This window comes from Oncorhynchus clarkii, chromosome 9 (genome assembly GCF_045791955.1).
Source record: "Oncorhynchus clarkii lewisi isolate Uvic-CL-2024 chromosome 9, UVic_Ocla_1.0, whole genome shotgun sequence".
In the NCBI taxonomy this organism is placed as follows: Eukaryota; Metazoa; Chordata; class Actinopteri; order Salmoniformes; family Salmonidae; genus Oncorhynchus; species Oncorhynchus clarkii.
In genome coordinates this window covers 42461783-42485284 of record NC_092155.1, presented here as the reverse complement: position 1 = coordinate 42485284, position 23502 = coordinate 42461783, and the positions used below count along the sequence as shown (strand labels likewise).

Genomic DNA, 23502 nt, shown 5'->3' with positions numbered 1-23502 from the left:
TTAACATCTGCACATTTGTTTGGTCGATCTGGGACTGCACATTAGAGGAGAGCCAGTGAGCAGTGGACCCAGTGAATAGAGAGCGAGAATGTGTGTGTGTGTGTGTGTGTGTGTGTGTGTGTGTGTGTGTGTGTGTGTGTGTGTGTGTGTGTGTGTGTGTGTGTGTGTGTGTGTGTGTGTGTGTGTGTGTGTGTGTGTGTGTGTGTGTGTGTGTGTGTGTGTGTGTGTGCACAAGTGGACGTGTCTGTATACCTTAGAGCAGCACGTTCCATGTTAACCCCTGCCCACCGCCATCTCCATGGCAAGACATCCTATCAACATACACTGTAGTTATATAGTGTCTAAAATACTAGACCGGAACATTCTAATGGCAACAATGTGCTGTATTGTACAGTAGAAGGAAGCAGTGGATGTTCCCAGAACCATAAGGGACATATTTCAGATTTGTGACTCCACCCAAACCGCTCTTGATCTTTGTTTGTCATCTCAGAACACAGAACACTGAGTCATTATCCAAGAGCCAAGCCTTCCAGTTCCAGGCCTCTACTGTTCTGGAAGCACCTCGAATCCATTTGAAAGAACATGGAGATCTCTGGCTCAGCAGGGAACCCAACCCAGAACCACTCACTCCCTTAGTTCTATTCCACAGACAAATCTCAGCTTTCTTTAGCATATTGAGCAGATGTGTCGTAACGCTCCATTTTGGCGTTTTTATTCTTGTTAACGTAGTCCTCCGCTGGCTTTGTTTATCCTCACACGCTTTCCTCTGTTCTCCTCTCCTCATCCATCCATCCTCCTTCCTCTCCTCCCTCCACAGACCTCGTGGCCACCAACCGGTCCTCTATCTTCAGTGGGCATGACGGTCAGCTCTCTCTGACCGCTGTGTTTCTGGACGAGTACCATGACCGTCTGTTCCTGGGGGGCAAAGACGTCCTCTACTCCCTGAGACTGGACCACACCAACCCGGACTCCAAAGAGGTGAGTCTACATTCCCTGTGGGACTCCAGTACAACTCCATACACGCCCTACTTTACAACTTCAGGCAACAATCCTTACGTAAATAGTTGTTCCTAAACTCCCCCATTGGCCGTGCTTATCAAGGTTTATCAAAGCTCAGGCCCATCTGTAATGGGCCCGAGTTCCGTGGAGAGGAGTTAGTGTAGCTGTTTAAGTTGCTGACTGGGGGTTGGGCTTACATTGGAAGCATGAAGATATACATCACACCAGGACTCCCAACACCACAGGCCTCTAAATCACCACTCTGCTCCCTTTTATCCAAGTCCAACTCTGGGATTCCTTACATATTCCCTGCAGAGATTAACACTTTCACAGTTTGAGTTAGTGGGACATGCTGCTTGAGCAGTGTGTGTGTGTGTATGTGCACGTGTGTGTGTGTGTCCTCATTCGGCCTGTGATAAACAGCCTCCTGTGTCTGCCATCCATATCCCAGTGTAGAGTTTACACTGGTCTCAATGCAGCTCTTCTTATCAGCACTCTGTGGTTTCCCAGCTGATACTGCAGCGGAGAGAGAGAAAGAGAGAGAGAGAGAGAGAGAGAGAGAGAGAGAGAGAGAGAGAGAGAGAGAGAGAGAGAGAGAGAGAGAGAGAGAGAGAGAGAGAGAGAGAGAGAGAGAGAGAGAGAGAGAGAGAGAGAGAGAGAGAGAGAGAGAGAGAGAGAGAGAGAGAGAGAGAGAGAGAGAGAGAGAGAGAGAGAGAGAGAGAGAGAGAGAGAGAGAGAGAGTTAGAGAGAGAGTTAGAGAGAGAGTTAGAGAGAGAGTTAGAGAGAGAGTTAGAGAGAGAGAGAGAGTTAGAGAGAGAGTGAGAGAGTTAGAGAGAGAGTTAGAGAGAGAGAGAGAGAGTTAGAGAGAGAGAGAGAGAGTTAGAGAGAGAGAGAGAGTTAGAGAGAGAGAGTTAGAGAGAGAGAGAGAGTTAGAGAGAGAGTTAGAGAGAGAGAGAGAGAGTTAGAGAGAGAGAGAGAGAGTTAGAGAGAGAGAGAGAGAGTTAGAGAGAGAGAGAGAGAGTTAGAGAGAGAGAGAGAGAGTTAGAGAGAGAGAGAGAGAGTTAGAGAGAGAGAGAGAGAGAGAGTTAGAGAGAGAGAGAAAGAGTTAGAGAGAGAGAGAAAGAGTTAGAGAGAGAGAGAAAGAGTTAGAGAGAGAGAGAGAGAGAGAGTTAGAGAGAGAGAGTTAGAGAGAGAGAGTTAGAGAGAGAGAGTTAGTTAGAGAGAGAGAGAGAGTTAGTTAGAGAGAGAGAGAGAGTTAGTTAGAGAGAGAGAGAGAGTTTGGGAGAGAGAGTTAGAGAGAGAGAGAGAGAGAGCGAGAGAGTACAGGAGAGCTTAACCCTGGCCCCAGGTTTCTCCAGCTTCCTCCTCCACCTCACATATCATTCCCTCTAGAATTCATAAATCCCCCTGTATCTTGCCTTCACCCTGGTCCTCCATCATAGACTAAGCCCCCTGCTCCCCTCCCTCATCACCTCTGTATATCAGACTTAACCTGCTCTGTACCAGTTTACTGTTAGACTCCATTTATAAAGTCAACTCACTATTGGTAATGTATAAACTCTTACGCTCAGTCTGGCTGGGTCCACTAGTATTTGACAAGGAGAAACAAACATGGACGAGTTGGGAAAATGAGGTGACAGAGAGCAGGTTGGCCCGTGAGCTGCCTCTAATAACCCCATACATCTCTGAGGGTAGGCAAGGTTAAAAAATGGTTGAGCGAGAGAAATGTCGATTGACACAAGCTTGCTGTTTCATTCAAGCCAATAGTCAATTCCATAGCCGATGATGGCCAATTCCATAACCCCTCTCTCAGCCTCTTTCCCGTGGCTCCAGCCACAGGCCACAGCCCACTGCCCACAGCCCACTGCCCACAGCCCACTGCCCAAAGCCCACTGCCCAAAGCCCACTGCCCACCACCACTTCTTAACAGCTCCAACAGCCACGTTGGCGTATCATAACCGGGAAATGTTTGAACTGTTTCAATACAGTCTTAATGGTAATGAAAAAAAACCAGAATACCTATTAAACTCATGTAAATGTGCCACATACTTTACTCTCTTTGTGCTTTTGGCGTAAACAGAAATGATTGCAGCTCGATAATAGAGCTTTGCTTTCTCGAGGAGTGTTTGTGTATAAAGCGCAAACTTGTTTTATGCTGCGATGAATGTGGTTGATTCTTAAAGGCTCGTTCATTGGTTCCATTGCCTTTGGGTTACATGTTATTTAAGAGCCTGGGCTTGTATCTATTCTAGGACTGTCTTGACTGCTGGGTGTGAACTGTTGTTATAAAGGTCGGGTGTAAACCTCTCTGAGTCTGTGGTAAGATGGGATAGTCAATGAGGTTGCCAGATGTGTTTCCACAGAGCCATAGGGCACCTGCCCTTGGGACATAGGCAGGATCAAGACCCTTACAGAAAAACCACATGAACTTCACATGTGATCACATGATCTTATGGGTTCAATAAAAAAAAAAAAAACATTTTTTGTAAAAGCAACATATGATAACATGAAACTACACGGGAAAGCATTATCTCAAGGTGAAATAAACGTGGCAACATGGGGATGCAACGTTTTGTACCTGTAAAAAAAGCTCATTCGAAAATGCACATGTAAACTGCAAATGTCACGTGTTTTTTTTTTGTTGTAAGTATAACGCAGTGATCTGGGGGTTTTAAAGTAAGTGGTCCGCCGTTCAGCAAAAATAGTGTACGAAAAGATTTCATCAACGACAATATCACATACTGACTTTTCCAGTATGAGCCCACCTGGGATTGGAACCCACAACCTCTGGAGTTGGGGCATGCTGTTCTTTCTGCTGTGCCACAAAGTCTGTAGTGTCTCTTGACACGTTCATTACCTATAATAATAATAATCTCTGCACTTAGCAAAAGAGTGCCATCTGGACTTCTGATTAATAATCAGTTTATCAGACTATTGATTTAATTAACTTATTTCAGTAATTTGAGAGGTTTTCTGTACAGTTGTCTAATGTTGGTGGGGCATAATTATTCTGTTTTAACAAGACTCTTTAGAATCAGTGGAAAGGACAATCCCTGCTTTTCAGATAACTTGGCAGAATGAATTAGAAAGGGAAATATCTCATGGGCTCAAGCTAGACACACAAATGCTCCTGTTGACTGGGCCTCCTTCAGAGCTCTAAGAAACAAATGCACAGGATTGATCAGGAAGTCCAAATCAGATTACTGTTGAAATGCAGTCACAGAGAACCTAAACAACTTGTTCAGGCCACTTGTCTGTTATTGATTATGATGACTTGTCATATATGCATGCAGCCTCCTCCGTCTTACAGAGACTGGACTCTGTTTATCATGCAGCCTCCTCCGTCTTACAGAGACTGGACTCTGTTTATCATGCATCCTTGCGCTTTCTTGCAAATGCCCAAATCACTCACCCACCATTGCACATTGTACCAAATGGTAGGTTGGACCTCACTTTATAGGCACAGAGAGATACATTTGTATGTGTTCATCTCTGTAGTCTGCTAGATGGTTGCTGCTTAAAGTCCCCAGGACATTCACAGTATTAGGCAAGACTGCCTTCTCTTCTTGTGCACCAGAGGCATGGAATAATCTACAATTCATGCTCCATCTAGATGTGTTAGTGCCACTGAATGAATTTAACATATTGATAGGAGACTCTGTTACGGCGGAGTGTAAATGCTTTTTATTAGGCTGGATCATGTTGTTGCGTTGTTGTATGTTTTAATGATGTCACGTATTGATTGTTGCTGCCTTCTTGGCCAGGTCTCCCTTGAAAAAGAGACTCTGGGCCTCAATGGGCTTTTCCTGGTTGAATAAAGGTTATTTCTTATATTTTTTTTATGATGAATAAAATAAAAATGAGTGTATTTTGAACAAAGCTGAGATTTACTTTACTTAAGTCTAAAGTGTAGGAAAACAGGGTCAATATTTCACTGACACAGACATGGTGGCATAGCAGGACGTTTGGAATGATGTAAACTAAGAGGCTGTGAGTTCATAGTCCCAGGTGATGACATCTTCCTATGTGAATCCAGGCAATTTGAGGAATGGTGCAGTGGTCAATATCAGATCGTCTGAATCCATTGGTCCAGACTATAAAAGGCCTGTTCTGGACAGGCTCGGTAAAAGTGTGATTTATACAAGAGACCCTAATCCTGTCCATAGCCGTCACGCTATAGCAAACTGAGTTACAGAAAATAACTGTATCAGCCTCTGTCTACTCTCTTAAAAGATGAATTGCCATCCGTGCACGTGCAAACCTACGTAGGCGCGTGCATGTGCATGCATGTGAGCAGGGGCACAAAGCGCATGGACACCGATTGCGGCATGCAGGGGAGTCGTGCACGTCACAGAAAGTTACTGCTTGTCTGTGTATCCTGCACATGCCTCTTTCTGAAAAGCAGAGCACGTTTGTTAAGGAGACACACACAAGGGCAGTTGTTTCAGATTGCCATCTGTGAGTCAGTAATACACAACACAGTATCTGACGGTGCCAATGGCCAAAGAGGGGCGTTCCAAATGCAGGCTTAAATGAGCTGGAGTTTGATGATATAGAACGTACTGTACATTAACCCCAGGGCCTGTAAGACGACTCTGTGGTTACAGTTCCATATTAGACCCGCCCACATCAACTAGTACTGATTAGCCAGTGGAGGACTGTAAGGGAAGCAAAGAGTTAATGAGATGGACTTGGTTTCCTATGTGTTCTAGTAAGTCTTAATTGTATGAACTAGGGGCCAATAATCGTTCTCATGCTCTAATTTCCTAAATATTGCTGATTTAGGCTGTGTACAATCTTATGTCATTTATCATGTTCTCTCTCTTTCTCTCTCTCTTTCTCTCCCTCTTTCTCTCTCCCCCCTCCTCTCCCCTCCTCTCCCCTCCTCTCAATCTCTTTTTCTCCCCCCTCTCTCTCTTTCTCTCCCCCCACCTCTCTCTCTCTCTCTCTCTTTCTCTTCCCCATCTCTCTCCGTAGATCTACTGGCCTCCGTTGCCTGGTAACAAAGATGACTGTGTCCAGAGAGGGAAGGATTCTCAGGTGAGTGACGGCTCAGTCAGACCCATCCAACTCTGAGGTGGCCTCTCTACTTCTTGTTTCCCCTAATGATGTCACGTCTGTGGTTTCCACCTGCCTAGCCTATCCACCTGCTCTATCAATCATCTAGAAATCAACGTTCTAGAGTCACCTTCCTGACTGTACATTCTACAACACCATCTGGATCATGTCCCCGGGAATCTAAACAGCGAATTGACATCTACGGTCGGCTTGCTGTGTCAACACTCGCGTTTCCTAAATCCTACAAGCTACAACCATAGTCCCATGCTCCATCCCTCCATCCCACCATCCCACCATCTCTGGGCACAGTAATGTTGTTTAACAGCCCAGTGAATGAGATTTGAGAATCTTTCCCTAACGAAGTCGCTGCTTTGATCTGGTGAGCACAATAATAGCCCCGACTACGTGGCTGAGGTGTCCAGAGTCGGGATCCGGCACCATGGACACCAGTAATTCCATCTTTAATGAGCCATCAGAAGACGGCCCTTCACTCCCCAGTCCCCACACAAATGCTGTAAAGTCACTTGCGGTTCCATTTTTAATAACCTCTGTCCCCTAAGTCTTGGCTAACGACTGAAAGTGAAACCGCCCCGGCATCTGGTCCGGGTTAGGTGGTTGGGCCTGTAAACAGGACTAATCGGTCTCTGTGGATGTGGATGGGGGTTGGAAGGGGGTTAAGACCCCCATCGGGCGTCAATGCTGGCCCTACAGGTAATTGTGGAGTTTGAAGTGGCAGGTGAGGAGAGGTATCCAATATCAGCAGTTATTACGCGTTTCCTCCGCCCGTCACGGTGAGAAATATCCCGCAGGGGCCGAGGTATGTGAGCCGGTGTCCATAGGGGAGAGGAGCAGTCGCTATGCGCTACGACGCAGGACCTTAAAGTTGGGCCTCCAGAAACTCAATCTAACCTGTGCCAAGGGAGTCGGGGTGCGTATGTGTGCCAAAGCTCCGTTCCATTCCCCTGGAGAAGCACGCATGCGCCCCAGCAGCGCTCACCTACCACCAGACTCATTCAGTCCACCATTCCAGTGCACTTGGTTCTTGTCCTCTCCATCATTCTGTTAAATAGACAGAGGCCTGGACGTGTGGTGTTGGAGATAACGATAACTAACAGACTGCCCGCACGCGACAGTGTTCCGTACTATTGGCTTTCTTTTAGCACCCCAAAAAAACGTAATACTTCCAGGTCAGCTGTAACATGAATACCATTGTAAAGCACAATGTCTCCGCTTTCCAGCAAAATCAATGGCGAGACCTTCATGCTGCCCCGTCTCTGCATGACTGAAGAAGGCAATGAAGCTCCGCCGGGTCTTTTTAAAAATGGCGGGTGGGGATGCAAAAGCTACTGAGTGGTGGGGAAATGTCGTGTGTGTGGAAAAGGCTTTTTTCCAACTTATCACCTCTAAAATGGAAATAAAACAGTAGAAAGAGTTTCTATAATGTCTCGTTACATACGTCTTTGAAGGTTTGAATCAGGTTTTTAGGGCTGCGCTAAAGTTGTCTTCACCCGTAAGCCGCGGCTGTCATGAGTCATGGCGGCTCGCAGCTCTGACGCGGAAAATGAACTATTGATTGGATTAACCATTGGTGAACTCGCGAGTAATTCACTTTACAGTCACCATTACACTCGAAACGTGGTTTACGCCCTGGATCTTGATACCAACACAGTCGCTACAGTCCCATTCGTTTTCCTTGGAGCCTCGTTTGAATGCCGCGGTTTACGCAAAATGTCTTCGTTACCGTGGCATTGTTTCTCCGAGAGGTGGAGGGGCCCATGTGTCTAGCGTCACTCTCTGTGGACAGCAGAGGTCCGTGTGTTCTCCTGTGGAAACATGATAGCATTAGGGAGTGCGACCATGGTAATGACTTCTGGCCCATTGGACCCATGAGGCCACACGGAGTGTGTGTGTTTACGGGCCTTTTTGAGTGTGTGTACGCCATAGCTTCACCATTCATCCTGGGATGGATTAACAGTGACTGCATCGACAGGGTCGAGAGGTGGAGGTGACGGAGGTGTGTGTGTGTGTGTGTGTGTGTGTGTGTGTGTGTGTGTGTGTGTGTGTGTGTGTGTGTGTGTACAGGGTCACATCTGTAACACTTCACACCTCAAGTTCCTCCCAACCGGAATACAACCCCTCCACCGCCACCACGGTGCCCTCTGAGACTAGGGGCTCCATGAGAAAGGCTATCAGGTCTGTGTTGCTTACCCTCTGCGAGAGGGCGGTGGTCCCCTGTTTTGAGGACTGTGCATAATATTCAGTGGACAGGCCCAGTTGTGTCTCTGTCTGTGGACTCAGAGGATGGTTATTGATCGGGCACACTCTCTGTCCCTCTTCTCTACCTGACAAAGGCTCAGACATGCACAGACACAAAACCCAGTGTCAGAAGTCAAGTCAGGGTGAAAAGTCAAGTCAGGGCGTGAATGGGTTTGATCGGTGGAAATGGCCTTGAGTGTGTTCTTGGCAGAGAGAACGGCTTGGTTCACAATTACTGTGGACTGGTTAAGCCAATGGATACAGGGACATGTGAGTGTGTATGGCGCAGGTCATCTGCACAGCTGGACACTAAAGTGTGTGTGTTTGTGTGTGTTCTGAATGTCCTCCCTCCCTCCCTCCCTCCCTCCCTCCCTCCCTCCCTCAAGAGGTGTTGGACAGGGAGACCTCCCATTAAACAAAAACAGTGGAGCGAAGCAGACGCTGGCACTGACTGGACAGTTTGGCTGGTTTGAACAGCGAGCCTGTTGTGTAAAGCCGGGCCGTGATGTGTTCCTATTGTTGAACCCATTAACCGCTCTGCTACAGTGACCTCTCAATGGAGAACGCTGGCTAGGCTGCTAGGCTGGTGGTCGGAATCTGTCTTTGTCTCCTTCGTAATACCATTATATATAGCTCACAGCCTTATATACGGTGCCTAATTTGAGCATCCCAGCGGAACAGGATCCGGGCACCTCTCAGTTTTGGACTGTTTCATTCTTTGCCTACCTCTGGTGACATGGGGGGGAAAGGTCATCGTTTGCTGTGTAAACATGTAAATAAAAGCGATCAGAGTTCATTCGAGTTGCCTACTCGGCAATTCTCCAGTCCCCTCACAGAAACGTAGCTTATGTGAAAATTGATATTTTCAGCCCATGCCTGATATTCTAAGAATTGATTCGGGTTGGGCCGGCCCGGGTTTATGGTTTGCGCAAACACTGTAGCCTAGAGACCAACGCGTGGCCGTGGCCGTGGTGAGAGAGAGAAGAGCCTCTATCTCTCACAGGACTAGAATGCCATTCACTTTCTATGATCTCTCTCTCTCTCTCCCTCTCTGCTCTGATAGACCTCAGCCTGCAGCTCTCACCTCTCCAGAGTTGCACTTCATCATTTATTTCCTTATACTATCACAGCTGTGTTGGAGTGGTGCTGGAGGTGCCGCAGCACCACTGATCAATTGAACTGCTTTTGCCAATAGTTCTAGAATTACTGCTGTCTGTTCAGAAAGAAATGAAATCATTCAGAATACTACACCAAGATTAGGCCTACAGTTTAGCCACGTAGGATCAATAGCCATATTTTTTTTTATATAGCCTAACTGTGGATTGTGTGTAGCCCAGTCAATGTATAGCCTAGTCGGAAAACAAAACTGTCAGCAAACAGAACCCAGCCAAAACAGGCCTTTCGCAATATTTCTAATCAAATCGGGGAAAACACATGTCTCTCGCTGAAAAGAGAGGACTCTAATCTGTCTGTAGGCTACCAAAATATTTGATAAAATTCCAAATAGGCCTATTGAGCAAACAGCACTGTTTTACAAGGTAAAACAAGCGAGAGATAGGCTTTTGGTATGAGTGCATCACCGGTGAGTGAGCTGCGAGTCATTGGGTGAGTCAGTGAAACTGGCAAGCTTGTTTAGACTGTAATTTCCTCTTCCTATTGTACAGTATGTGTTTCTCCGGACTCCTAGACTATTGACGGATTCAAGACGAGGTCGTTTTTATTGATCTCAGTTTGTCAGTGTAAAAGTAGCCTGTCTTTTAAATCATTGTTGTGCGGTATTAAAAAATACTCTGCTAAAGTCTACAGCCGTGAAATTATGTAGAATTGCATGAAATGGGTTTATATGGTTCCCACTTCTGCTATAGTCTCTACTTTATGGCTCTATGCCGTTATGCAAATGCGAGGCTATGCATGCAATGCTTCCCTATGAAGGTGATTTTGCATGCGTTCCGGTACCTAAGAGTGCCCCAGGTCACCCCCCTCTCACAGTTGACTTTCTCTTCCGGAACCTCCCGATTAATAAATTAAGCACTGCTTATACAGTATGTGTTTGTGGCTTGGAGCTGTAGGATGTGCATACTACTACCTTCCATTGACTGTGGGGGGATGGAGGATGAGGATGGGAGTTAGAGGCGTGTGTACGTGCAAGTGTGTGTGTGTGTGTGTGTGTGTGTGTGTGTGTGTGTGTGTGTGTGTGTGTGTGTGTGTGTGTGTGTGTGTGTGTGTGTGTGTGTGTGTGTGTGTGTGTGTGTGTGAGGGTATTTTATTAACTGGCTAATGGACGGGAACTGGCTGTCTAATGGTGCTGTGTGACCCCGCTAGTTGACCCCTGACTAACACCTAAAGTGTTTGCTTTATGATGGCCTTCCTCACAGGTCGCAACCCCATGACCCCTAATTTCATTAACCCTCCCCAGCAGACACATATGTCCCATTTTTGTATTTTATTTTTATTTAACCTTTATTTAACTAGGCAAGTCAGTTAAGAACATACTCTTGTTTACAATGACGGCCTACCAAAAGGCAAAAGGCCTCCTGCGGGGACGGGGCCTGGGATAAAATACATAAAAAAATATATATAGGACATAAGACAATAACATAGCATGGCAGCAAAACATGACAACACAGCATGGTAGCAACACAACATGACAGCAACATGGTAGCATCACAACATGGCAGCAGCACAACATGGTAGCAGCACAAAACATGGTACAAACATTATTGGGCACAGACAACAGCACAAAGGGCAAGAAGGTAGAGACAACAATACATCACGCGAAACAGCCACAACTGTCAGTAAGAGTGTCCATGATTGAGTCTTTGAATGAAGAGATTTAGAAAAAACTGTCCAGTTTGAGTGTTTGTCGCAGCTCGTTCCAGTCGCTAGCTGCAGCGAACTGAAAAGTGGAGCGACCAGGGATGTGTGTGCTTTGGGGACTTTTAACAGAATGTGACTGGCAGAACGGGTGTTGTATGCGGAGGATGAGGGCAGCAGTACATATCTCAGATAAGGGGGGAGTGAGGCCTAAGAGGGTTTTATAAATAAGCATTAACCAGTGGGACGGGTATACAGAGGTGACCAGTTTACAGAGGAGTATAGAGTGCAGTGATCTATAAGGAGCATTGGTGGCAAATCTGATGGCTGAATGGTAAAGAACATCTAGCCGCTCAAGAGCACCCTTACCTGCCGATTTATAAATTACGTCTCTGTAATCTAGCATGGGTAGGATGGTCATCTGAATCAGGGTTAGTTTGGCAGCTGGGGTGAAAGAGGAGCGATTTGGATAGAGGAAACCAAGTCTAGATTTAACCTTAGCCTGCATCTTTGATTTGTGCTGAGAGAAGGACAGTGTACCTTCTAGCCATACTCCCAAGTACTTGTATGAGGTAACTAATTCAAGCTCTAAACCCTCAGAGGTAGTAATCACACCTGTGGGGAGAGGGGCATTCTTCTTACCAAACCACATGACCTTTGTTTTGGAGGTGTACAGAACAAGGTTAAGGGCAGAGAAAGCTTGTTGGACACTAAGAAAGCTTTGTTGTTAAACACAAAATCCGGGGAGGGGCCAGCTGAGAATAAGACTGTATCGTCTGTATATAAATGGATGAGAGAGCTTCCTACTGCCTGAGCTATGTTGTTGATGTAATTTAGAAGAGCGTGGAGCCTAGGATCGAGCCTTGGGGTACTCCCTTGGTGACAGGCAGTGGTTGAGACAGCAGATCTTATGACTTTATACAGTGCACTCTTTGAGAGAGGTAGTTAGCAAACCAGGCCAAAGACCCCTCAGAGACACCAATACTCCTTAGCCGACCCACGAGAATGGAATGGTCTATCATAAGCTTTGGCCAAGTCAATAAAAATAGCAGCACAACATTGCTTAGAATCAAGGGCAATGGTGATACCCTTGAGGACCTTTAAGATTGCAGTGACACATCCATAACCTGGGTGGAAACCAGATTGCATACCAGAGAGAATACTATAGACATCAAGAAAGCCAGTCAGTTGATTATTGACAAGTTTTTCCAACACTTTTGATAAACAGGGCAAAATAAAAATTGGCCTATAACAGTTAGGATCAGCTTGATCTCCCTCTTTAAATAAAGGATGCACCGTGGTTGCCTTCCAAGAAATGGAAACCTCCCCAGAGAGGAGAGACAGGTTAAAAAGGTCAGAAATAGGTTTGGCGATGATATTGGAAGCAACCTTAAAGAAGAAAGGGTCTAAACCATCTGACCCAGATGTTTTTTGGGGGTAAAATTTAAGGAGCTTCTTTAGCACCTCGGACTCACCTCGGACTCGCTTGCAGGGAGAAACTTTGTAGCGGGGCAGGGGGAAAAGAGGGAGGAGCATCGGGGCTAGTCGCATTAGAAGGGGTGGGAGATAAAGAAATGTTGGACGGGCAAGGAGGCATGGCTGAGTCAAATAGGAATCCTGACTTAATGAAGTGGTGATTAAAGAACTCAGCCATGTGCTCCTGGTCAGTAACAACCATATCACCAGCATTAAGGGACATGGGCAGCTGTGAGGAGGAGGTTTGTCTTTAACCGTTTTGCAGAACTTCTTGGGGTTAGACCCACAGAAAGAAAATTGCTCCTTAAAGTAACTAACTTTGGCCTTCCGGATAGCCTGAGTGCACTTATTTCTCATTTGCCTGAACAGGAGCCAGTCAGCCTGAATATGCGTGTGCCGAGCCTTTCACCAAACGGAATTCTTGAGGTGGAGTAACTCTCCAATATCACGGTCGGACCAGGGGCTGAACCCGTTTTTAATTCTCATTTTTCTTTATGGGGACGTGTTTGTTAACAATACAACTAAAAATATCAAAAAAGAAGGACCAAGCGTCTTCAACAGAGGATCAAGCTGATTCTATACCAATTTACAGAGGTCAGGTCATGGAAGGAAGGCGTGCTCAAGTTTTTTATCAAGTGTCTATGACAAATCATGACAGGTCGATTCACTGAACAGCCATTACGAACACAGACTGTAAAACAGTGTTCACTAAGGTCATTACAGAAAACACCAGACTGATACAGTGCCTTGCGAAAGTATTCGGCCCCCTTGAACTTTGCGACCTTTTGCCACATTTCAGGCTTCAAACATAAAGATATAAAACTGTATTTTTTTGTGAAGAATCAACAACAAGTGGGACACAATCATGAAGTGGAACGACATTTATTGGATATTTCAAACTTTTTTAACAAATCAAAAACTGAAAAACTGGGCGTGCAAAATTATTCAGCCCCTTTATTTTCAGTGCGGCAAACTCTCTCCAGAAGTTCAGTGAGGATCTCTGAATGATCCAATGTTGACCTAAATGACTAATGATGATAAATACAATCCACCTGTGTGTAATCAAGTCTCCGTATAAATGCACCTGCACTGTGATAGTCTCAGAGGTCCGTTAAAAGCGCAGAGAGCATCATGAAGAACAAGGAACACACCAGGCAGGTCCGAGATACTGTTGTGAAGAAGTTTAAAGCCGGATTTAGATACAAAAAGATTTCCCAAGCTTTAAACATCCCAAGGAGCACTGTGCAAGCGATAATATTGAAATGGAAGGAGTATTAGACCACTGCAAATCTACCAAGACCTGGCCGTCCCTCTAAACTTTCAGCTCATACAAGGAGAAGACTGATCAGAGATGCAGCCAAGAGGCCCATGATCACTCTGGATGAACTGCAGAGATCTACAGCTGAGGTGGGGGACTCTGTCCATAGGACAACAATCAGTCGTATATTGCACAAATCTGGCCTTTATGGAAGAGTGGCAAGAAGAAAGCCATTTCTTAAAGATATCCATAAAAAGTGTCGTTTAAAGTTTGCCACAAGCCACCTGGGAGACACACCAAACATGTGGAAGAAGGTGCTCTGGTCAGATGAAACCAAAATGTAACTTTTTGGCAACAATGCAAAACGTTATGTTTGGCGTAAAAGCAACACAGCTGAACACACCATCCCCACTGTCAAACATGGTGGTGGCAGTGAAGGGAAGATGGTTAAAATTGATGGGAAGATGGATGGAGCCAAATACAGGACCATTCTGGAAGAAAACCTGATGGAGTCTGCAAAAGACCTGAGACTGGGACGGAGATTTGTCTTCCAACAAGACAATGATCCAAAACATAAAGCAAAATCTACAATGGAATGGTTCAAAAATAAACATATCCAGGTGTTAGAATGGTCAAGTCAAAGTCCAGACCTGAATCCAATCGAGAATCTGTGGAAAGAACTGAAAACTGCTGTTCACAAATGCTCTCCATCCAACCTCACTGAGCTCGAGCTGTTTTGCAAGGAGGAATGGGAAAAAATTTCAGTCTCTCGATGTGCAAAACTGATAGAGACATACCCCAAGCGACTTACAGCTGTAATCGCAGCAAAAGGTGGCGCTACAAAGTATTAACTTAAGGGGGCTGAATAATTTTGCACGCCCAATTTTTCAGTTTTTGATTTGTTAAAAAAGTTTGAAATATCCAATAGATGTTGTTCCACTTCATGATTGTGTCCCACTTGTTGTTGATTCTTCACAAAAAAATACAGTTTTATATCTTTATGTTTGAAGCCTGAAATGTGGCAAAAGGTCGCAAAGTTCAAGGGGGCCGAATACTTTCGCAAGGCACTGTACCTATCAGGATTATTTGTGAGGATTACATCAAGGAGAGTAGCCTTTTCTGGGTGTTTGGAGTCATACCTTGTGGGATTGGTAATAATCTGAGAAAGATTTAGGAAGTCCCATTGCTTTAGGACTTGGTCAGGTGGTTTAAGCATGTCCCAGTTTACGTCACCTAGCAGGACAAATTCAGACTTAGTTTAAGGGGCCTTAGGGCAGGTAGGGTGCAGGCCGGTGCGGCTGGAAGACGATAACACCCAGCAACAGTCAACAAAGAGCTATTTGAAAGTTTAATGCTTTAAACCAGCAAATCAAAATGTTTAGGGACAGACTTGGTGGAGACAACCGAGTACTGAAGTTGTTCCTTGGTAAAGATTGCCACCACCTTTGGAAGATCTGTCTTGCCAAAAAAGGTTGTAACCAGAAAAGTTAACATCGGTGTTCAAAACACTCTTCCTTAACCACGGCTCAGTAATGACCAAAACATCTGGATTGGAGCTATGAATCCCCCATAGCCCCTCCCACAGCAGGAAGTAACCAGCTAATCACAAAGCAGGGACAGCAGTGCTGTGGGTTTGGGATACTTTTGAAGAACTTTGTGAGACTCAGAAACTTCATGCATGAGGGAGCTGGAAATTCAGCTTGGTGCCATTTGGCAAAGTGCTCTGGCATTATCCAGCACTGCCACAGAAAATATTCTACTATGTTCATTAAAAGGTATTTTGTATTTAACCTTTATTTAACTAGGCAAGTCAGTTAAGAACAAATTCTTATTTACAATGACTGCCTACACAGGCCAAACCCGGATGACGCTGGGCCTATTGTGCACCGCCCTATGGGACTCCTAATCACAGCCGGTTGTGATACAGCCTGGATTCGAACCAGGGTGTCTGTAGTGATGCCTCTAGCACTGAGCTGCAGTGCCTTAGACCGCTGCACCACTCGGGGGTACAGCCTTACTGACATGGGTACAATCGTGGAAGTGACTTATTTATCTACAAACCAGTAAGCAACTGTCAACCCAGTGCTCTGATTCCCAAGACAAATTCCCAAGACCGACACTGTGGATCGCTCCAGGCTTAGAGTATGTCTGAGCTTACTGGCATCAAAAACTACTGCTGGGCTACAGCGCCCAAAGGCACGTTTTTTTCAACTCAACTTTAGGAGTCGAGCACGTCTGATTGTGCGCACGTCTAAGCTGGTATCTCAGGGCCTGTGTGGGAATCTGGTGTAGCCGTGGTTACCGTCGTGTGTGTCCGTCTCAGTTATCAATGTTCACATCCCTTGAGTTGTCATCTGGCCCTCTTCTTTATGAGGCTCCAGCTGTGTGGACCACGGAGACTTGGACGGACTGAGGCATCGTGCTGTTTCCAAAACAGCTTTGAAATGCCTCTCTGTGTGTGTGTGTGTGTGTGTGTGTGTGTGTGTCTCTCTGTGCACGCCTGTGTGTGTGTTCCTGTCCTTAACTACATATGAGGACATCGAGGTCCGGACCAATACGTACATATATATTTTTTTAGATGTAGGGACTCAGTTGGGGTCTCAACTTACTGTTGATACAATAATAACACGAGGTAATACGACAAGGTGCCATTTCAAAACGTATTTTTGTGCATCGGCAATTTTCCTCTTGTGATATGCCACTCACTGACAGTCAGTCAATTAGCCCGTGTCAGTAAAACATTTTTAGATTGGTAGATTAGTCTAGTCAGCTATCTACACTTGTAGTTGTCATGGACAAATCCCTCTGTACATATTCAATTCTAGGTTTTAGTCCCGGTGCCGAGTTAATATGAGTTCATGTGTAGCGGCTAATTGTATAGCTAATAGGCTATGTGTTTGTAGATCGACTGAGGTGAATGGAGCTACAGCAACCAATGTGATAATGGCTGGGGACATTTTTGCTCGTTTTTCCTGTTCTCTAAATAGCATTTTTTTTTTAGAGTTTTCCAGACCTCACTAAAACTCAGACCCTGGTTACGGCTCTGTGAGTGTATTTCCATCAGCGATGGTCTTCATTTCCTGTCAGTGTTAACAGCGCAGACTGCTTTCCAGTCACCGCATGCTGTTTACACTGAAAACAGCTCTTCAAAGATGGCTCCCTCCCTCAGTATAAACATCTTAATCCCGATGGTATTACCCTACCACCACGCCTGTCTGTTACACACTCAATATTATGTGCTAATAATTGTCTAACTCATTATTAAACGATATACAGTTATAATAGTAGCCAAATGGGAATGCGTTCACCCAATGGAGAACACGCTGAATGTGTGTAGTGTTGTTTATGTGGAATACACCAGACGCGCGAACACAGCACCCATCTTGTTGGAGTTGGAGAAGCCTCTCTGTAATGAGCAATAGAACCCATATCTCTGGAAATGATTTGGCTCCTGTCTCTGAGATGGCGCGTTCCAATCCTTATGTGGCTCTTCTCAAGTACTTCAGGAAGCAATCACAGCAGGCTTGACTGGCCGGCAGTCTTCGAGAGAAACGCACACACACACACTCACGCACGCGCACACACGCGCGCACACACTCTGTGGCTTAGCGGACGAGTTTGACCCTGTTACCCTAGGGCAGTGACACTCTTGGCTGGTTTCCTGTTCGTCACCGTGACACCACTCCTCAGCTCCTATTGTGATTCGGCAAGAACAGGATACAGCTGTGCCCTACTCTTCCTGTGGGGCTCTATAATTCTCTCTTTCTCTCTCGCATCCCTCTTTCTCTCGTCCTCTCGTCCCTCTCGCACTCTCCCTCCAGATCTCTAGTTTCCTCTGTCTCTCTCTACAATCCCTCTCTTATTCTCACTCTCTTTTCTCTTCTCTCTCCCCTCTCCTCCTCCTCCTCTCTCTCTTCTCTCTCTTTTCGCTGAGCTCTCCCTGTGGCTCTGTCTTTGGCTGTGGGAAAGATCTGAAAAGCCCAGTGTTTGTTGAAGTTTATTGTATTTCACCTTTTCAACTCTTGTTCACGGCCCTTATTGCTAATATGTGGAATCAATGGTCTTTGTTAAAATAAAAATGGGTTGTTCTATGCAAACCCCTCAAGTAAAATTGTCCGGAATTGGATGACAGTTTAATGTTGTACTATGTATTTTGATTTATTTAATCTGTGTGTGTGTGTGTGTGTGTGTGTGTTCACAGACGGAGTGTGGCAACTTTGTGCGCCTGCTGCAGCCCTATAACCGCACCCACCTGCTGGCCTGTGGTACGGGTGCCTTCCAGCCCATGTGTGCCTACGTGTATGTGGGCCACCGTGGAGAGGTAAGACCACACTGCATAACACACACACGCACACACAAACACACACACATGCACAAACACACATGCACGCACACACACACACACACAGGCTTTGATGGATGAGTTGACTGGGTATCAGTCACCCTGGTTTTGCTCTGCATACTCTCTCCTTCAGCGGACAGTATTCAGATGAGGCTGTCTGGTCTGTGTTAGCAAACTCTGACCTTATGCTGATGTGACTCCCATTAACTTGGCTGCTTCTTCCTACTCACCGTCTTGTAGACCTGGCATATTGTGCCCGTGGCAGCACCAACTACTCTGTCCGTTTCTCCATATATTTGATAGCATTTAATACCTTATACTGTCTAATTGTGCCTAGTCTATGAACACAGTGGTATCTTTATCACGGTCTCTTTCCCTCTCACTCTCACTCTCTCTCTGTCTAACTCTCTCTCTCTTTCTCAGTCTAATTCTCTCTCAGTCTAATTCTCTCTCAGTCTAATTCTCTCTCAGTCTAATTCTCTCTCTCTCAGTCTAATTCTCTCTCAGTCTAATTCTCTCTCAGTCTAATTCTCTCTCAGTCTAATTCTCTCTGTCTAATTCTCTCTCAGTCTAATTCTCTCTCAGTCTAATTCTCTCTCTATCTCTCTCTCTCTCTCTCTCTCTATCTCTCTGTCTAACTCTCTCTCAGTCTAACTCTCTCTGTCTAACTCTCTCTCTCTCTCTGTCTAACTCTCTCTCTCGCTCTCTCTCTCTCGCTCTCTCTCTCTCTCGCTCTCTCTCTCAGTCTAACTCTCTCTCTCTCTCTCTCTCTCAGTCTAACTCTCTCTCTCTCTCTCTCTCTCTAACTCTCTCTGTCTAACTCTCACTCTCTCTCTCTGTCTAACTCTCTCTCTCTGTCTAACTCTCTCTCTCTCTCTTTCAGTCTAACTCTTTTTCTCTATCTCTCTCTCTCAGTCTAACTCTTTATCTCTATCTCTCTCTCTCGGCGTCATCTCAGTCTCTCTCCCTCCCTTACACAGAAAGAGACTGCAGGCTGTAGCCCTCAGCAACGTTCAGTACTCTGGCTCCAGGCTCAGGGCTCCAAGCTGTGGACTCAGGGGCCCAGGGTTGTGCTCCAGAATGCAGCTGCCCTGCGGGGCCCCTGCCGCCCTGGTGTGAGGCCCTGTGTAAAGGGCCTGTATGTAGTGAAAGGACCCATTTAAAGCAGGACGCTAGCTAGATCTCCCTCCACAGGGCCCACAGAGCTGCAGACCGTGCCTGTGTACCTCACCCAGCAGGATGGGGTCAGACTGGTCGTGGAGGGTTGGTGAGGGGGCCAGCTATTGAAGTTGGGGGAAGGAGGTTGTGACACCAACAATGTGTGATATGAGGCAAGGAGGGTATAGCTATAGGCAGGGATTGGAAGAGTGGTCTCTGTGGTGGTCATATTCAGGGTTTGTGTGTGTGTGTGTGTGTGTGTGTGTGTGTGTGTGTGTGTGTGTGTGTGTGTGTGTGTGTGTGTGTGTGTGTGTGTGTGTGTGTGTGTGTGTGTGTTGGCCATGTTGGTAGTTAGGGTGGGGGCCGCTGGGTTAATAGTAGGGAGGGTTTGTGTTCTGCCATGTTGGCCCTCTCTCCACATTCATCATCCTCGTTGCGGTTTGGGTCTTTTGGTTTATGACACTCCATAAAAAATTATCTAGGTCTTAGTTACTGCCTCTGACAAGTTCACAATGACACTGGGAACAATACACAATATATCTACTCGGTTAATGCCAAGTCTTTCTGAATAGGGGCTAATGACTGTTTTGTCAAGTTTACTCTACAGTGGCCTGGAAATATGATGACTTTGCTAAAGTAGACAAATAATTAGGAGAGAGCAACTCTGCCATCGCTATTACTTTAGAGAGATTGCAATGTTGCCATGAAAATAAAAATAAAAAAATGAACATTTTGGTCAGAAATATCTAGCAATGCTAACGTTAGCTAGAAAACTTGGTCAGAAATAGGTAGCAATGCTAACGTTAGCTAGAAAAGTTGGTCAGAAATAGCTAGCAATGCTAACGTTAGCTAGCAAATTCCGTCAGAAATAGAGAGCAATGAAATGTCGTCATGTTTCCAAGCCACAGTAATGCACTTTAGATTAAATCTCCGTCAGAACCCATTGAGCCTGCATTGAGTACAACGTCAGTCCTAAAATGAACATTCAAAACAATATTATGACGAAAAACATGCAACACATGAATAGTGTGTTAAGGTGTGAATTGATTGCGGGTCATGTTTTATATGTGTGTTTAGGAGTAAGACCGCCCCTTGTCTTGTCTGAGTCATATTGAGGGGAGACAGAAAGCAGCTGACCACAGGCCTATCCTGGGGAGGACTGGAACAGAGATGAAACACCCTGGGGGCCAAAGGTCATCCCACCCACGGCCTGACCTTGAAGGTTCACGACCAACCTTCTCAGAAGCGAGGGAAGGCAAACAGACGAGTGTGTTCCTAAATGAGTTAGTGACTGGTTAAATAAATGGAGGGTTCCCCATGACTCTGCCCGCCGTAGGGTGGCATGGACTCCCAGGGTGCCGTGTAGGCTTGGTGCTAGTGACACACACACACACACGCTGGAGCTAGGAAAATAAAGCCCATTGGAGGAATGACAACATCCAGAGGTTCCAGCCTCTTACACACACACACACATACACACAACACACACACACACACACACACAACACACACACACACACACACACACACACACACACACACACACAGAGAGATAGGGCACGGTCACCGTCAGAGTCTCAACCAGGGCTCATCTTGCTCTCTTTCGTTCTATCTGTATTCCCCTCTTTACCTTCGATTTTTCTCTTTCTATCTCCGTATCGCTCGGTTCCTGTCTCCCTACTGTTCTGACTGTGGTGGTGGGCAACGTGAGGGATGGACAGGGAGCGGAGAGGACAGAGAGTGCGTCTTTCGCACGCTGTCCCGCCTTAAAGAGATCATGAGCGAGGAAGCAAGCTGGAAAAGGAAGGAAAGGAGAAGGGAAAAGTTGTAGGTGCAGACAGAAGACAGAAGACTCTTACTTGTAAAGCGAAAGAGAGTGAGAGAAGGAGGATGAAGACAGACACATTGACCCAAGGAGCAGAGAGAGAGAGCAGCTTAGCGTATGTATGTGCGTGCTAGCGTGCACATGAATACAGTGCCTTGAGAAAGTATTCGGCCCCCTTGAACTTTGCGACCTTTTGCCACATTTCAGGCTTCAAACATAAAGATATAAAACTGTATTTTTTTGTGAAGAATCAACAACAAGTGGGACACAATCATGAAGTGGAACGACATTTATTGGATATTTCAAACTTTTTTAACAAATCAAAAACTGAAAAATTGGGCGTGCAAAATTATTCAGCCCCTTTACTTTCAGTGCAGCAAACTCTCTCCAGAAGTTCAGTGAGGATCTCTGAATGATCCAATGTTGACCTAAATGACTAATGATGATAAATACAATCCACCTGTGTGTAATCAAGTCTCCGTATAAATGCACCTGCACTGTGATAGTCTCAGAGGTCCGTTAAAAGCGCAGAGAGCATCATGAAGAACAAGGAACACACCAGGCAGGTCCGAGATACTGTTGTGAAGAAGTTTAAAGCCGGATTTGGATACAAAAAGATTTCCCAAGCTTTAAACATCCCAAGGAGCACTGTGCAAGCGATAATATTGAAATGGAAGGAGTATCAGACCACTGCAAATCTACCAAGACCTGGCCGTCCCTCTAAACTTTCAGCTCATACAAGGAGAAGACTGATCAGAGATGCAGCCAAGAGGCCTATGATCACTCTGGATGAACTGCAGAGATCTACAGCTGAGGTGGGAGACTCTGTCCATAGGACAACAATCAGTTGTATATTGCACAAATCTGGCCTTTATGGAAGAGTGGCAAGAAGAAAGCCATTTCTTAAAGATATCCATAAAAAGTGTCGTTTAAAGTTTGCCACAAGCCACCTGGGAGACACACCAAACATGTGGAAGAAGGTGCTCTGGTCAGATGAAACCAAAATGTAACTTTTTGGCAACATAGCAAAACGTTATGTTTGGCGTAAAAGCAACACAGCTGAACACACCATCCCCACTGTCAAACATGGTGGTGGCAGCATCATGGTTTGGGCCTGCTTTTCTTCAGCAGGGACAGGGAAGATGGTTAAAATTGATGGGAAGATGGATGGAGCCAAATACAGGACCATTCTGGAAGAAAACCTGATGGAGTCTGCAAAAGACCTGAGACTGGGACAGAGATTTGTCTTCCAACAAGACAATGATCCAAAACATAAAGCAAAATCTACAATGGAATGGTTCAAAAATAAACATATCCAGGTGTTAGAATGGCCAAGTCAAAGTCCAGACCTGAATCCAATCGAGAATCTGTGGAAAGAACTGAAAACTGCTGTTCACAAATGCTCTCCATCCAACCTCACTGAGCTCGAGCTGTTTTGCAAGGAGGAATGGGAAAAAATTTCAGTCTCTCGATGTGCAAAACTGATAGAGACATACCCCAAGCGACTTCCAGCTGTAATCGCAGCAAAAGGTGGCGCTACAAAGTATTAACTTAAGGGGGCTAAATAATTTTGCACGCCCAATTGTTCAGTTTTTGATTTGTTAAAAAAGTTTGAAATATCCAATAAATGTTGTTCCACTTCATGATTGTGTCCCACTTGTTGTTGATTCTTCACAAAAAAATACAGTTTTATATCTTTATGTTTGAAGCCTGAAATGTGGCAAAAGGTCACAAAGTTCAAGGGGGCCGAATACTTTCGCAAGGCACTGTATGTGTGTGTGTGTCTATGTGTGTCAGTGGCCCAGGCTCGGTAGTGGAGTGGCTGGGCTGTTTGGCTTGGCAGGGCTGAGTAGAGAACGACCTGGACATTCTTATCAACAGCAGACACGACCAGCACCAGTCTCCTGTCTCTACCATGAGTCAACACAGAGGGAAGGAGGAAGGGAGAGAGAGAGGGGGGTGGGAGAGAGAAAGAGAGGGAAAGAGATAACTACGAAGTGCCTAGAGAGAGAGAGAAAGAGACAGAGAGAGAGAGAGGGCGGGGAGAGGCAAACGAGAGTTGCTGAAAGAGTAAGGATGACAAATGAGGTATAGCCAAAAATAGCCATTATTGAGAGAGAGGGAAAGTGAGACTGACAAAGGTAGAGTTGTACATCAGAATGAGGAGAGATAAAGGATGGAAAAGGAAAAAGGGTTGAGAGCAGTTGATTATGGGAAAATATAAGTGACATTGAATTATGAAGATTCAGAACGCAGTGGAGAGACATAAGTGGAATTTGAAGATTGTCTGCTCACGATAATTACTAAATTGATTTG

General features: G+C 45.6%; 1 protein-coding gene across 1 annotated transcript in view; it reads left to right on the top strand.

Annotated features, from left to right (window-relative positions):
• Window positions 1-23502, top strand: part of LOC139416340 (semaphorin-3G-like) — a 67848-nt gene that overhangs the window by 20975 nt on the left and 23371 nt on the right. The window contains exons 2-4 of the mRNA XM_071164859.1: window positions 818-978; window positions 5977-6039; window positions 18063-18182. Coding sequence (XP_071020960.1) covers window positions 818-978; window positions 5977-6039; window positions 18063-18182 — 344 coding nt within the window. The remainder of the gene's footprint in view (window positions 1-817; window positions 979-5976; window positions 6040-18062; window positions 18183-23502) is intronic.